The 16,887-nt window shown below is 37.3% G+C and overlaps 1 protein-coding gene across 1 annotated transcript; it reads right to left on the reverse strand.

The window, feature by feature from the left end:
* Positions 1-1,040: 1,040 nt before the first annotated feature.
* LOC113754391 (DExH-box ATP-dependent RNA helicase DExH5, mitochondrial) lies at positions 1,041-15,751 on the reverse strand. The gene is made up of 19 exons (XM_027298792.1): positions 15,222-15,751; positions 13,666-13,820; positions 13,493-13,580; positions 12,882-13,112; positions 11,046-11,141; positions 9,935-10,123; positions 9,685-9,844; positions 9,473-9,603; positions 8,512-8,679; positions 8,152-8,424; positions 6,883-7,077; positions 5,618-5,821; positions 5,373-5,442; positions 5,108-5,256; positions 3,159-3,464; positions 2,813-2,872; positions 2,582-2,734; positions 2,254-2,364; positions 1,041-2,043 (listed from the first exon to the last, which is right to left on the reverse strand). The coding sequence occupies exons 1-19, from the start codon at positions 15,606-15,608 to the stop codon at positions 1,576-1,578; spliced, it is 3,594 nt and encodes a 1,197-aa protein (XP_027154593.1). The 5' UTR covers positions 15,609-15,751; the 3' UTR covers positions 1,041-1,575.
* Between the last annotated feature and the right edge of the window lie 1,136 nt (positions 15,752-16,887).

Raw genomic sequence — 16,887 nt, forward strand, 5'->3', positions numbered from 1 at the left:
TATATCTCTTCTTTTCCCCACCACCATTATGAACATATTAAGGCCCTCATTTTGTGAACAGGAGCACAGCATTTGGCCATTTGCCGACCCTACAGACTTAAATTTTGCCTTTTCATGCGCAGCAAAGATTGAGACTAATTAACAACGCATTTCTCAGTTAAGGATTCAAGACAAGGAGGAACAGAGTTTCCCAAGCTGTCCCAATCTCGTATGGTTAGATTCCATTTCTCTCAACATTATTTACCTAATCACATAGATGATCCCCGACAGTCAGATCAATGTCGCATTTCGAGGACACTCCTGATTTTTTATTTCATTTGATTTGGGAACAGTGTCACAATCTTCTGGAGGTGGTCCAACAACTTACTAATTTTCATGCACACACGTTCACAGATTCGCAGGCGTATTTGTCTCAGAAGAAAAATAACTTGGAACTGCAGCATTTTTCGCTCAATCAACAACTAAAGATATGGCGCACAAGGAAAGTGCATATAAGGCGCCTATGATAATCCAACTGTAACTTTTGATGCTCTAATTCAATGAATACAAGAAAAACCACGCAGGCTTGACCCACCCCCCACCCCTTTAAAAAAAAAAAAAAAAAAAAGGAAGAAGAAGAGAGATAGAGAGAGAGACAGTTTGGATAGAGTTTATTTGGATGATTTAAGATATTTACTGTAGCAATTTTTGTGATGTGATGTATGTGAGATATAAAGGTGATTGGGAAGATAAAAAGGTGATTGGAATTTGTGAGAATAAATTTTGCAAATCAAATTATCTTTGTCCAAACAAACTCAGACTCTTCTCTTCCACAAGAATTAACTATGACGGCAACCTTCAACTCTGCAGTGTCTGTTTTCTTGTACCCGAAATTTAGACTTCAGAAAGTTTTCCAGGTTATCAAGCAGGCCTGCGCGTGCCCCGCTTATGTGTTGTTGATTGAGGAATAGGTACATGGTTTATGACTTAAAACGGTCGGTTGCCAGCAATCGTAAAGCAAACACTAAGAAAAAACCTTCACAATACAGGTGATTGGAGACTGAAAGGAAAATGATGACCCATCGGATTATGATGATGATCTTACAACAGAACATTAGGTACAACAAGCATCAACGTGATCATTAAGCACTAAAGGAATACACTAGCCCGGTTTTCAGAGATCTCTCCATATGCTATCATGCATATTTTCATCGGGATCATCTCAAAGTGCTTGCTTGGTAGAAGCACAAAGGCTCCTGACCTCGTTGCCACTTCATAATAACAATTAATCCTCTAGCCTAATTTCTACAACTTCGTCTATCTGCCAATCCATCCACATCCAGGAGCGGCTGCATATCTGACCAACACTTGCATCTCTGTGCCTGGATATACCGACCCAATAGCTCTTGCCATAAACAAACTTCACATTGACAACCTTTTATCTACCTGTCAATGGATAAGCTCCTTGGTGCAAGAGCAGAATCCGTACTCCGTAAGCCTGCAAGGCATGCACTTAGAAGCAACACTTCCATGCTTCATCATCGTGATCTTGCAATATGGCAGCTTACTTCTGTTCATTCTATGACAACACCAACGTTATCTGTGCTCTTTCTTGCTTTTTTTGAGAAACAAGGACATTTGTTCAATATAATCATGACCTCTCTGGTGTCCTTCCAACAGCCACTCGAGAGCCTCAGCTGCTGCATCTTTTTCTGCTTGTTTCTTGTTGTTACAAGGGTGGCCCATTATTTGCACTCCATTAAATTCAACTGTTGCTAGAAACTGATTATTCTTCTCTTGCTTGGTCTTGTAGATGGGTGCTGCATATCCTGCTCGTGTCAGCAATGTTTGTAGTTGACTCTTTGAATTATCACCTCCAGGGCCACTTTCTGTCCTAGACATCAAGGTTGGTGGTGCTGCTACTGCCACAGCAGATGGTTTTGGGGGTTGTAGAACCTGCCGATTGAATACAAATCTGCCATCACCTTGATCCTCAGTGATCAACAATCTAATTGCTGATAGGAGCGCATGATGGGAGTGTATGTCCATTCTAGGATTTAGGAGCTGTAGATGAACTTCATTAGTTTTAGTACACTGTTTACAAGTGATTACACTTATGAAACACTAAGCAACCAAGAGTCGTAGGGAACAAAAAAATGCAGCAATACTAGGTAAAAATCGTTACAGACAATCACAGAAAACAAAAATCTGCAATGAAATAGGATAGGAGCAACATTCAGGCATGACAAAACTTTCTTTCACTATTCGACATACTTTGGTCTGAATTAACTCCTCGAGTTCTCTCCTTAAGCTTTGGTACATTTCAGCTACACTAGGGCTCATAAAGAACTCCAGGTATCCACCAAGCATTTTTATGTGTCCATCCTGTCAAAAAGAAGAACACAATTTCACATTACACATCAAATGCATAACGAAGCTATAATCTCAAAACAAGCAGCAACAACGAAAGCCTGATATCCTTCTTCTCCCTCTCTCTCTTTAATTCTTCTTGGACCTTAGTTTTGCAGCTAAAGAGATGTGTGGTCTTAAGGCAAGAGGGTTTGTTAAGGCAGAATATATATGCTTAAATGAATGAACTCACCATGTCCCCTTTCAAGACACTTCCACCGAAAAGGAGGAGTACTGAATCAGACACGGCTGTTGAATCCCGAAGAAAAATAGAGTTCACCTTGATCTTCTCATTGAAAACTAGCCATGGATATGGTATTCTAGATTCACGTCCATTGACTGAGTTCTGAATAAAGTTGAAACAAAAATTAGCCAACACCACTTCTAGAATTTGAAAACAAGGAGGTAGAGGATGAACACTTACAGAGTATAGAAGCACCTGACCATCTTCCATTGTTTTGAATGAGAACGACTTTTCATTTGGCTGTAATGAAATTTGTGCAAGCAATCAGAAATATAACAAGCAAGGTCTACACAAAAATCTATAACAAGCAAGATTTCCACGATGTCAGTATATACGTAAACTAATTCACTAATCATATTAAAAAACGTGATGCTACAGTTAGCGGTGTCTTGTAGCACGATTCAGTTCATTCAAACACAAAAGGTCAATATTATGTTCATATTATATAAGCATTATTACTGATGCACCAAGAAACCAAAGGCCATAAGAAACTATATACAGAACCTCCAACAAGAGCATGGCTTACCACAACAGAACAAATTCCTGGATACAACCCATAGCAAATAACTGCCCTGAGGAGATGCTCGTCATAACTCCAGGTGTTGTAGGTGGTGGAGTTGCTATCAACAAGGCCTGTATCCTTGAGCAACAAGTAGAACTCTTTTCTAAGAGAATCAATTGCTTTCATCGACTGTGCTGACAGAAAATTCTTCCAGCAGTACTCGTATCCAGCTAGGTCCATTTCAGAATCTTTCCATCCGTCATATGCCCTAACAAGGGCAAGGTGGTCACTGTAGTCTTGAGAAAACTGTGCTTTTGCAGCTTCTGCTAGCTGAGAATAAAAAAGCCATTTTATGAAACAGTTCATTAACATAGATATCTCAAAATGCCTGTTAATAATGCAAATCAGCTTGATCACACATAACTGCTCACAGATTGCCAAAGGAACTTCCACTTGTGCTTAAAATCCTAAATCCAAGTACTTAGAAGTTAATGCCAGTAGAAGCTTGACAGTGAAGTGCCTAGTACTTTCAAATTAAGCCTTGCCAATGATTTTTCTTTTGCACTTTATGAACTGGCAACATCTCATCTGCAATGTTAACAATGTCACCTTAGCATCAAAACATACATTTTCAGAAACACCAGTATTTTACCTCAAATGCTATTTCGATAATGATCCTTAACATTAATGGTGAGTCTAACTTGTTACTCTCAGTGATTTTGACACATAAATTACTGGCACTAATTATCCCCCACAATGTCCTCTAATTAAAGGGAAAATTATTGCTTATGCACTAAGACACAGACTTAAAAGAGCATCAACGAGGAGCAGAAAATCCAATTTATACCAAGTTTTCATTCACACATACACGAATATGGACACAGCAGAGGGGCAATGGAGCAACAGGTGCAAACCAGGTTCTTCTTTCATCAATTAGACTTTTAAAAGTCCATGTAACCCCTATAACAGATATGAAGTGACATGATCACAAGCAGACAGAAAATGTCAGGTTATTTATGTGTTGAGATTAAGATGTGGAACCTAATTTTGATAGAATTCAAAGTTTTGCAGTAATTAGTCTGATATTCTCCATTTGGAAATGCATTTGCAAGCAATAGTTCACTCTTTTGGTAGCCAATGATCCACAAAATGCCTGGAGAGCCCTTGTTTAACGAGCAGTATAACCTAATGTATGGGATCGGTTTATCTTAACAAGATAAACAGTCTATCTTAACAAGATAACCTAATGTACAGGATCACTTTCTTTTTCCCTTAATCCTGATATGCCTTTCTGTTTTATATTTTTAGCGTTGCTGGATTCCCCAATTTCGTAATAAGTCAAATGATTGTTTAAGAAAGAAGGGTAGAAGCTGGTTGAAGACAGACAAAATGAAAACAAGGTAACTGCTTCAGGGAAAATGATAGTGGCATTAACTGCCAACAACATTTCACCCAAGAAATCATGTGGCCCCCATACAAGGTGCAATACAAGAATTGTTTTATTTCACTTACATCTGATTATATGGAAAAGATTAATACAGAAATACAGTGCAAAGTAAGGTTGCTGGAACCAGATCATCAGCAGATCACAGCAATGTAAACATGTTTTTGGATGGACTAGAGGTTTGACAGCAGAAAATAACATTAAGCAACTGGTCACATGCTTCTGTTAACCATCTGACCATCCAAATAATGCCATCAGCAACTCCTGCTTATCCTTGTTTGATGTACATGACTAAAATCATAACTATTGCACAAAATATTAGCAGTTCTACAAATTAACTGGATGATTTAACTGGAAAGGATATGCAAGGGCAGGAAAACCACCACACTGGTAGACTGGATATAGCACCAGGTCTTTAGGACATTTTGGAGATCAAAATAATATTTGTAGGAGTAGAATAGAAGAAAGACCAACTGTTACATGTGACAAGCAGAAAGAATCTATATAAGGAAAAGAAAGCTTGACTTACATCTTTTTTGTCTAAAGGGCTTAAGAAAGGATCACGGACACTTAGACCAGCAACAATAGTTAATATAGGGTCCAGACAATAAAAGATGGCACCAAGTACTAGCATCTTCCCAAATTTAGGCTCCATGGGAAGCATAGTTAAGTAGCGCCCTGTCCAGAAAATGATGAAACACAATATCAGAATCTATACTAAATGTTGATCTGCTGATATCCATGATTAATAAACAAAACACAGGCTGGCGATGGAACACACAATGAACAAATACCTAAAACAGTCAGGTTTTCATTCTCATCTAAAGCCCCAATAACCTTCAAATACTCGATAGCATTTTGCACCTGTAGCAAATTCAGGAAAAAGAATTAGTTAGTAATGTTGGAATTTAACAATTTGTGTGCTGGGAGGTCAAGTGCCCATGTTGCTAAAGGAACCAACTGGAAATATTGCAAAAGAAGAGGCTCCACATTACACAAGTGATAAGAACAAAATGAAAGGTATACTTCGTAGTATTACCGCTAGTAACTCTGGTGACTGCAGAGCTCTAGAAAGGAACTCTGAAATACTACCGAGTTTTAGACTTTTGATTTGCAAACAAAGTGACTGCAGAGGTGTTCTCAATATCTCTGGCAACTGATAATCTGCAAAAGCATCATATACACATCTGGGATAAAGACGGTAACATTCTCCTGGTTGTACACGTCCAGCTCTTCCTCTTCTCTGAAATTCCATGAACCAATAAGATAATGGGGTAGTCAATATAGAAATCAAAACTTAAGAGCAGTATATCACTCATAAGAGTGCTATAGGAACCCCCTCAAATTTCCAAATTCCCCCTCAAATTTCCAAATTAGCATCATAGAAGGGCTATGATAAGATTTTTGGAAGGAAATTCTTTTCTGCATGCAAACCTAGCAGAATTACGGAAGCAATTTATCATCACCCACCTGACTATGATCAATACTACTTGTTCCAAAATAAAAATTTGCTGGACTAACATCATAGAATAAGAAAAAACTGTCAATTTTTATTGCCTTACTTTTCTTGTGAAGGACTTGCCCATATGATACAAAGACCTAAAGTTAAGGGTAAGTTAAACTAAACTACAATACCTCCTCCCATAACTACAAAGAATTTTTTCAAATTCCTACAAGCTTATGTTAACCCAAAAATTTTCATGATTTTATGTATACCTAAACTGCCAGTTAAATGCTGTTGACATCAACTACATTCTTTTTCATAAAACCTCAAAACTGCACAATGATTTTGTAACAGCTGCCCCTTCCCTGTCATATGTGTCTAGTAATTAAACATTCCTGAAACAACAATAACCCTTTGATATTTACCTTTTCATCAAAACAATGATCTCGATACTGCGACACCTGTATCTTAAAGCTCTCTTATATTCAAGTAAATGATATGGTCATTAAATATTTCATTCTCAATCCCACATAGTCACTAAGATCAGATTTTTTATTCCTCTATATTTTTTTTCATTTTCCCAACATCGCAATGCCCTAAGTTTATATCACAGTAGTATGTATCTGTTGTTCATTGTCGGCCAAACAAGAGATCTGATCAAGTCTTTGAAGGGAAAAAATATTGGTCCTTTTATTATTTGCCTGAACATGACAATGCCCTGAGGCTACATCCTCGCAAATGTTATGCTCATGGTTAAAAAGCCAAAGGAGAAAAATCAACTTTTGAGGGCAACAAGATCACAAAATAATGCCAGCAAGGCTACCACATGAAATAAACTATCCAAAAAGAAAAGTACTCACTTGTTTGGCTGAAACTTTAGAGATCCAGGAAGGAAGCAAGCAAGGAGTGTTATTTAATGCATCATATGATGTCTCCTTTGCCTTTCCACAGTCGATCACAAATACAACATCATCAATTGTGATACTGGTTTCAGCAATATTAGTAGCTAAGATAATCTTTCTTACTCCATCTTCAGCTTTGTTAAAAATTAAATTCTGCAGGCATCCAAGATCAAAAGCATAAATCACTAGAATTGGATGTCTCATAATTAACTTCAAATGGTAAAATTTATTACTCTGCACATAAAGCTGAAAGCAAAAAAATATAAGACTACTAAAGTTTCTCTGAGATACATGTTACGGCCTAAATGTTGAACTATTGACACTACAACCTGTTAAAATGCTTCAAGATAAAGAAATATTTGGAACTCATGTTTCCTTCTTGATATTTCAACTTCTCTCAGGCACCTTAAAAGCAGTCATCCAACAAGCAATTCAGAAAGATGAAGCTTTGGTTTAATATAATTTTTCAAACAGGCAAAGCTACTTCGAAATGCACCTCCATGGCTGCTTGTCAGAATCAGCTTGATTAAACAAATAGAAGTCAAAGCAAACAACAACACTTCGAAACAGATATGAGCATAAAAAAAAAAAAAAGCTCATCCAAACATTTAACTGCACCGGAAAAAAGGAAGAAACAACATGTTGCACATCTGATATAAAATGTTCTGTGTTATTTTTAAATCTAGATGACAGAAACCATCTTAAGAGTGTCAAATTGACAAAAATATCGTTGCTGCTGATTATTATGCCAGAAAAGGAGCATCTAACGCAGCTTCGGCTAAAGCAACTGAAAGGAAACTCAACTCTTAGAGCATCTCTGGTGGGCCACAGGTGAAACCAATGTTTCCACGGGTGGGTCACCTTTGGAGAAGTAGGGTAATGACCGGCACTTGTCAGTGGCAGGACGGTGGCAGAAAACTCAGGAAAGAAATTTCGTATCATTCAACCGTCTAATCCTCGCACCTTTTCTTTAAGCAAATACTTCAATTTAAATTACTTCATAATTTCTCATTGATCTATCTTCCATCACTGAGATGGGTTTACGTGTATATTTATATTTTCCTAGACTCCTGATCACCAGGAATCTACAGCTACAATAGACAAATGCCAAGGCATCTGCTAAGTTTTGGTGGAATGACAAACATTACCAACAGATGTGCTCATTTTAACACAACTTTATAAAATGAGAAACCCAAGAAGCAAAAAATTTGTATACTTTGAAATCACCTGTTCGGAACTAGCCATAGAACCATGGCAGGTCAACAGCAGAACCTGGTTTGGATCTCCTATTATTTGATGGCCCTGGAGCTTTTCTTTCAATGCACTTATGTCATCCCAACCAGTCATAAAAACTAACACAGCACCAGGCCTTTCATTTTGACATATATAATCCAGAAGATGCTCTATAAGGTTGAACCCAATGCAATCAGGGTTCCAACAAGACAAGGACTCCCGTGTCAGTGGGCTATAATCCTCAAAGTCAGCTGCTCTAAGTGCATCCTGATTACATTTACCAAACATGCAAAGCATGTCAGCAAGAGAATGACAAACTTAGAATGATGTGGAAGTAATAGTAACTTACAATACCTCAACAGCAGAAGCAATTTGGCTTTTCCTCTTTCTTGGAGCTTGCTTGTTCATTTTCCATAATTTCTCCAGACCATAATCATCAATTTGATTGTATGGTGTTAACCTGTATCCCGTCATTTCCAAAATGTTCTCCAGAAAATGAGTTCGTACAGGATACGTGAAGCCCTAGATAAACACAAGTTGATAACAAATTTCACTTGGGGTTCCACTGATTGCACAAATTATTCATCCATTTGTTTCACAAGAAAAACTGTTATAGCGTTGCAAAACTATATATCTTTTCCATCTTTTCTGACTGAACACCAAGACCAGTAAAACCACACAAACTCAGACTAACTCCAATTTCTCACACATAATCCATGATAACCATGGTCTTAACAAGGCCTACAATGACTAAATGGTAAATAATCCAAGTCCCATATTAAATGTTCTGCATTGCCTTGGCATGATTTTCAATGTGAAAGTTGAAAAAGCAAGTTAAACGTCAAACTGGGACGCTAAAATAAAAAATTAAAATTGAAAACATGAAAATCATTGGAGGAACCATAAGCTCCAAAAAACAAATTTGGATGAGAAATGTGTTTGATGACCAGATTCTTTTACCGGAACTGTAGTAGGTAAAACATTTCACTAAAGGGGCATCATCTTAAAAATTTTCCTAACATCAAAGCCTTCATGAATTTCAGAAAAAATTCAACACCAGGCACCAGCTGATTTACAAGCTATACAATTGTAACTCTTGAACACAAATCAAACAAAACGAGTTGAAATATGCACAAAACCACGCAAGTCTTATTCACACACACAAGAAAACAAACAAAATAAATAAATAAATAAATAAAAGAAAAAAGAAAGGAAACCCACAAAAAGAAATTAAATGAAGTGATCTGAAAGAAAATTTAGCCAGTCAAGATAAACCATAATTTCCTTATAAGTGCAAGATGCAGTGTATGCTCACTGGAATGTGGACCATAGGAGCCCTGCCAAAGTATGACGAGAAGAGCTCTGCATCCATTGTTGCACTCATCAAAATCAGCCTCAATTCTGGTCGATGAGGAAGTAGATCTTTTAAAACTATAAGCAGGAAATCTGAAATCAAGAATAACTAGAAGTTAGAAACTTTCCTTAATGAGATCTGATGGTACGATCTCTGTAAAGACAAGATTTTACCTTCATTCATTCCACGTTCATGGACCTCATCAACAATAACATGTGATACACCTTTTAAGTTCCTATCTACCAATAACCTTCTTAACAAGATGCCTGTTGTGCAAAAAAGGAGGTGAGTATCCCTTCCTTTCACACCTTCTAATCGGACTTTATAACCAACCTGAGAATATACATCAGATATTTAGGTCACTTTACATGTCTGCAAACTCATCCCTGGCTATACTGAACATTTGGAAATATCGGGACTTACTGTTTCACCCAACAATTCTCCCCTCTCTGCAGCGACTCTTTCAGATACAGACATTGCAGATATTCTTCGAGGTTGAGTGCATATGATATTGCACATTGCACCACGAGTAGCCTCAATCTCAGACTCCAAAATGTACTGTGGAATCTGTGTTGTCTTTCCACAACCAGTTTCACCAGAGATTATAACCACCTATAGACAACAAATGTTTTCTCATCTTCAATGAAATAAGTTATAATAACCAGAGAAAATATTTCAATCTACTTATAGAAGAAAAGCTTCCAAGTGAAAAACTGAAAGATTCCCATAATGTTCAAAACTAATTTAAAGTCCCATTGTCTCAATATCTATCTTTTTTTATTCCTTTTTTTTGGTGTGTGTGTGCGCTTGCTTGTTCTTGTTGGAACAAATTTATGAAGACTTAAATATCTATAAATATTTCACAAAGCTACGCTAATATATAGCTAATAACAATAAAAACAGATGCACAAAGGAAGAGTTTTTTAATATATTGTTATCACGAAATGCACTGGAGAATAATCCCAGCCAAGCTTTTCAATACTAACTGGGGCATTATATCTTCCCTCCACCAATAAGAATAATTTGCATGCATTCTCCAACAAAAAGAAAAAGAAAAGAAACAAAAAAGACATTTAAGCATCAATAACAGGAAGAAATGGGTGCAAGAGACCCCTATCAAAGTTTCAGAAGTTGAATTAATAAAACTCTCTCTCTAGAAAATGTGTAGCCCTTGGGGTTTGGCTAGTATCAGCAAGGCCATAATACAACTTATGCACCAAAATATTAGAAAGCAAGAAAAACTTTCTTGTCAGAACATCTTTCCTGGACTGTTTAAGAACTCATACCAAACTGCAATTTGATTAGCATATTGGTAAGGGCAGAATAGAGTGGAAAGAAAGTCTGAAAAATTTTTAGCTTAATCTAATGGACAGATGACAAATAAACTGATTTTGATGCAAAAGAGGAGAGGATGAAAGATGTAGCTAAAAATATTTTGTCTAATGGTCCAGAAAATTTAGAAATATGCATAATTCTCAAAGGTCTTTGACTCTTGGCAGGCAATCAGTAAGGTCAAAATTAGCATTTCCACTACCTGGTTATTTGCAATGGCACTTAATATTGCATCCTTTTCCTTGTAAGCAGGAAGACTCCTGCGAAATTCCATTATCTTCTGGCCTTGTTGAGATTCCTATCAAAACCAAAAAGCATTATAACTACAATTACACCTCACTTTTCTTTCAATTAAACAAGAAACTGAAAAGTTTAAACGTTCTGCATAGCTCCAGACTCTGCATTAAGCCTTAAATACTCGATAGCTAAATAAGCAATGCGTATGAGAACACCATAACAGAGAACAGAAACTCTATGAACTTGAAACTTCACACAAGCATCAAGAAGGATTTCTTGGATCCCCAAGCCAATGGAGAAGCTACATCAACTCAAAGAGAGTGTAATCAACCTCAATAAGCAGCACAAATAGCATGTCAGATACTACATTCCAAGCCATACATGCTACTGCAACAGCTGATAAGAACTAAAACTAGTGGTGCATCTCACCAACGGAAGATCTCATCAGGGACTGCTATCTTACTGGCATTATTAAGAACCTAACCAGTCAGGTGAATGATATTTCCACACTCTGGTGAGATATTACTAGGCCTAAAGCTCCAACAGTTAATCACAAGGGCAGTCACAACCTTCTACTTTAAGAAGAGAATTAAAAGATGAAAAAATCAACAAGTGTTAAGAAATAAATTTTTCTCGAATGACAAAAAAATGTAGTTCGAGATAAATCAGCAATATACTGCTGTTTGAACAAAGGAGAAATGAAAAACAAACAAGAGGCCAGAAGGAAAAAAATGTGCATGGTTATGTACTAAGAGGGACAAAATGCAGCGCAAAAGTTGCGAACAAAGCCCCTCAATGCTAAAATTGTATCAGAAGAACCAGAATATGGAAATTGATCCATTTCACATTAAGCATTCACTTAAGTTGCTACCCCATTGATAGTTCCCTTCACAGCACCAATTTTTTGGTTTCAACTCGCCAAACTCACAATTCAGTTGGTTTATTTTGACTCTTTTTGCTAATTTCTTCTTCTCCAAGTGATTCTGTAATGTGATACGAAAGCTTGTCTACTCCAATGAAGTTTTCCAGAATAAGAAGCCATAGGACACCTAAAATGATGACTTCTTCAGTTAGCATCATTACCTTTATTGAGCTTTCTCTTCCCTCCCAGTACCCATAATTGGCCCATCTTAATTCTGCAATTATTATCTCTATTTGCCCAATGAACTATACCCAACTGCTGATCCTTTTTACAGTATTCCTATCTTAACTACTTACCCTCTGCCATATATCGCTGACACTTTTGCCTGTTTATACCACATATCTGAAATGGCAAAGCTATCAACCACATAATGTTTTTTGTGAAACTATGCAACTGCTATTAAAGTTCCATCACCGTGTTTATGTGCACTTGTCTTTCTCTAAGTTTATATTTGGCACTTAGGCCCAAGGAACCATGCCCCGGGTAACATGCAAACACCAAATAGAAAAAAAAGTTCTCAAAATCTTGCAAATGCCAATATGCTTCTCCAGCCATTCAACAAGAACTCTAGAGCCCTTCCAACATGAAAATGAGAGACCACTAGGTTGAGAAGTAACATCCCTGTGTTATGAAAACTCACGCTCTCTAATTGAATGTAACTATGCACCATTGTGCACCTCCTTCAAATGTGTTTTATGCAACTTGGCCATATAAGCTATGACTCTGGGATAATTTTTAAGTGCAAACACAGCTGAATTGAAATAAAAATACAGGACAGCAAGCAAGTTGCTTTCTTGAAACAGCAAATATCCCAATAATTCCACTTTTTAGTCATGAAAGAGGGATATCATGCTTTCTAGATTTGAAAGGTTCTTGAACCTGCCAGGTTTGCCGCTCAGTGTGCATCTGCAAACTTCTCCGTGAAATAATTTTCTTCATGGCAGCCTTATTATGTGAGAATGGTTCTGGTTGCTCAAAAAGCCCCTCATCAGTGGCAATACTACCATTACTGCTTGACCTTGAAAACATATCCATGCCCTTAGGCTTTTGGGACATGTACTCTCGCAAATAGTAGTCCACGCTTCTCAGTATCCCTGGATGCAAGATCACCTGTGATAAATTTGTTGATCCAGAAATTTAGTAACTTCCAAAGGTGAAAGTAGAAGAGGGAGTAAATGAAATGGTAAAGGAAGAACATTCTTCGTAAGCAAGAATTCTAATGAGGCCATGGCAACAGCAAGCACCTTTTTAACTCAGTTGGCAATGATTAAACCTACTCACATCGAGGAAATTGATATGACTCAAAATAGGAGGGAAAAGCCAGTTGCATCCAAAAGGTAGACAATCTAAATGAATAAATTGAAAGAACAACGAAAGCCAACATGTTTGTAAGACCAAATGAAACAAAACTAATTGCACAAATATATATCAAACCATCAAGCATGCACTTAAGCGAGGGTACACATAAAGCTTTATGAGCTTAAACATACCTCTCTCTGAGGACGCTTGTCATCCAGATCAAACCTGTAGTTCGGCAGGGGAGCCTTGCTGACAACAACCACTTTAGCATACAGATGGCTGCAAAAGACAATCACATGTCGAGATTGCATGCCAAAAGTATGTTGAGACATAAGTAAAGCTGATCCTATGAAGTTGAAGATACCTATACAAACCCATTTGGCTTGCCAGAGCTGCTATATCTTCATAATCACGCCTATCCTTTTTCTCCCTTGATACTACTTCTTGCTTATCCTTGTTTCGCAGAAGAGTGGTTAGCTTCCACTTCCAAGAATCAATATTATCAAAAGAGGAACCACCCTGGAAATTATCATATATAAGCTTTAAGAAGAAACAAACGCATCATTCCCTCCTCATATACATAAGAAGTCTAATATTACTCAGCTAAAATCGTAAGTTGAGCAGTCACAAAACTCAATACAGACAAGTCTATTTCATTTTTTGAATGCATGTTGCACACAAAAGGCGCACCAATACCTACCCTTTCAATCTGTCAAAGAAGTACTACAAATTTAACTACTTGTACAACTAACTGGCATCCTACGTTGCATCTATTGCTGTCGAACACACTCAATAGAACTTTACATCTCGAAGAAAATGAGAGAAGCAATAGTTTAATTGACCCAGGATACACTAAATGGTAAATGGTAATAAATGAGGAATATATAAATAAAGAAAAATTTAGACAAAACATCCCAGAACCAATCAAATGAATTCTTAGACACTAATCTAAATGCTAAATTGCACCACACCATCTTGGATGGCTTCAGATTATTGGAACCTTTTTGGAACACTTAATTATAATGTTTTTGTGAGGAGAACTGCATTGCTTTTATGCTCATGAAAGCCTTTTCTTAACTCAGACTTTAAACAATTAATTGAGAAAATCTATGCAATATGAGGACACCGTGATGAAGTAGCAAACATGCCAACCAGCCTTATGTGCCAACGGGAACACTAAGCAGAACTCACCCTTGCAAAATTCATTAGAACTCTCCAATAATGGATAATCAAAGAATTTTAAAAAAATATCCCAGAAGTTAAACAAAAAGAGAGAGCCACAATGACAGCTTGCAAAACTGAAAATAGAGAACTTCACGTTGACAAGACATGATGAATACCAAAGAATAATACTTCATCAAGACTCCTTCAAGCAGATTATGTTAACATAAATCCGTAACATGAAAACGACAACAGCAGTAAACACCATTTCCTATCAAGTCTGAAAATTAAGATTTTTAACATGCTAATGAATCACTAATAGTTAAGGTATAATTATATTATCGCCTGTAATTTGACTCCAAAAAAATTCCTTTTCCTTTTTCCCTTCAATTAGATGCTTATTCATGCAGCTATACATCCACTGACAATATGAAAGAAATCACCAATTAACTCGACTTCAGTCACCTGATAAACATTCAACTTGACTGCTAATCAATTTTCACCATTGCCCATATATCCAGCAAAAATATTAAAAAATTTTCTAGAGAACCAGCTCAGCCTTTACAATGGGGAAAAGCAACCAAAATGTGAAGCTATAAATTACATACCACATAGTAAGTTCCACCAAAAAAAAATTAATAAACTTGTTCCCAATCCGTCAACTTCACAACAGAATCAATAACAATAAGCACATTAATCATGACTACAAACTAAACAAAACTATCATTTATGTAAAAGCTAAGCAAATTCGAGATTTACTGGATGAACAGGGAGATCAATGTCACGGTCGGAGCCTTCCGATGACACGTCATCAGTCGAGCTTTTCTTCTTAAGCTGCTGGTGAAAATGGTGAGGAGGCAGATAAGTATTGTTTCTAGAATTTACAAATGAGCTGTGTTTATCATCACTGTTGGTTAACGCCGGCTTGGAATGAATAGCACGAGGAGGAGACGTGGGAGGAGCAGTAGGAGTGCCGGTTTTGGAAATGACGGAGCGGAGGCGGTGGTGCGGAGGAACATAGACAGCGCCGTAGGAAGACGGCAACCGGTCCTTCATTTTCACCTCCCGAGATACTACCAATTTCTGGGGTTTTAGGGTTTTGGCGTGTGAATTGTAAGTATAGAAATGGAGAGAAGAGAGGATCATCCACGGCGAGGTGTCCGGTGAGGTGAGTCAGCGGTGCTGGTGCCGATTCCGGTGGCCGGAACAGTCATGGAAGTTTTAGCTGTTTTTGTGGGGGTTTGGGCTGAAGAGAAACGGTTTGATCGGGTGGTTGGTTCAAAAGGCGATTAATGTGAAGGAGTCACGTGACCTGATTTATTGGGGGGTGATATATGGAAGAAAGATTCACAAACTAGATTTGTGGGCTTAATGCTAGATTAGATTAGTTTTGAGATCCCAATTGATCAGGAGCAGTCAAAACCATCGGTTAGAACAGTTTTAAAGTATATTTACCATTTCAGACACTTTTCTGTAGCCCTTGTCTTCTTCTTCATGATTAAATAATTAATCAAACCATTTAGCTGCTGATTAGCTTCAATGCAAATTAATGATTTCATGTTTAGCCTCACTTAATAATAGTTTCCAGCCTCTAATAATAAAAGCTTGACATGTACTGATATAAAAAGTTCTTGATGAACGAGAGAAGTATAATTCCTACCAAAGAAAGAGAGGAAAAGATTTTCTTGTTTATCACGACTTTGTGTAACGATATAATCCTGGGGCACAATTGTCAGATGACTTCTGCACGGTTGTGGATGATTATTAAGGTATGGAAATTGGAAACATGCTTGGAGTGCAGCAGGGGAAATGAAGAGTGGAAAATGCACAAGCACGTAAAGAACTATAATAGACTACTTCCAACAGCCTTGGGGCTTGGGTATCGAACAAACTCAAAACATTTGTAAAGGCAGTTGAAGTTCATACATTCCTCTGTAACTGTAGCACTACATCCTGAGAACCATCTACTCTAGAAGCAATTGGCCTCCAAGTACAGAGATTTAAAACTTTACTTAAGTGCAGAATTCTCACCCTAGAAGCAATTGGCCTCCAAGTTCAGAGATTTAAAACTTTACTCAAGTGCAGATCAAGGGATTTAAATACAGATCAAGTGATCACCTGCATTCTAATATCCAAACTTTCCTAGAAATATTGCATCAACCTGCATTCTAACATCCAAACTTTCCTAAAAATATTGCACCCGCATCCAAACTTTCCTAAAAATATTGCACCAACGGATGCCTGCATTCTAATATCCAGACTTTCTTGAAAATATTTCGCCAAAGACTTTCTTAAAAAAAATATTTCGCGACGGGTAATACACACCCGTTTAGATCGATGGTGGTTCATTGAATTACCCTTAACCCCATTTATGTCTCCCCTCCTAATGTAAAGTAGGAGTAAGTGTAGCATAGATTCTATCGTG

Source organism: Coffea eugenioides, chromosome 11 (genome assembly GCF_003713205.1).
Source record: "Coffea eugenioides isolate CCC68of chromosome 11, Ceug_1.0, whole genome shotgun sequence".
Classification (NCBI taxonomy): Eukaryota; Viridiplantae; Streptophyta; class Magnoliopsida; order Gentianales; family Rubiaceae; genus Coffea; species Coffea eugenioides.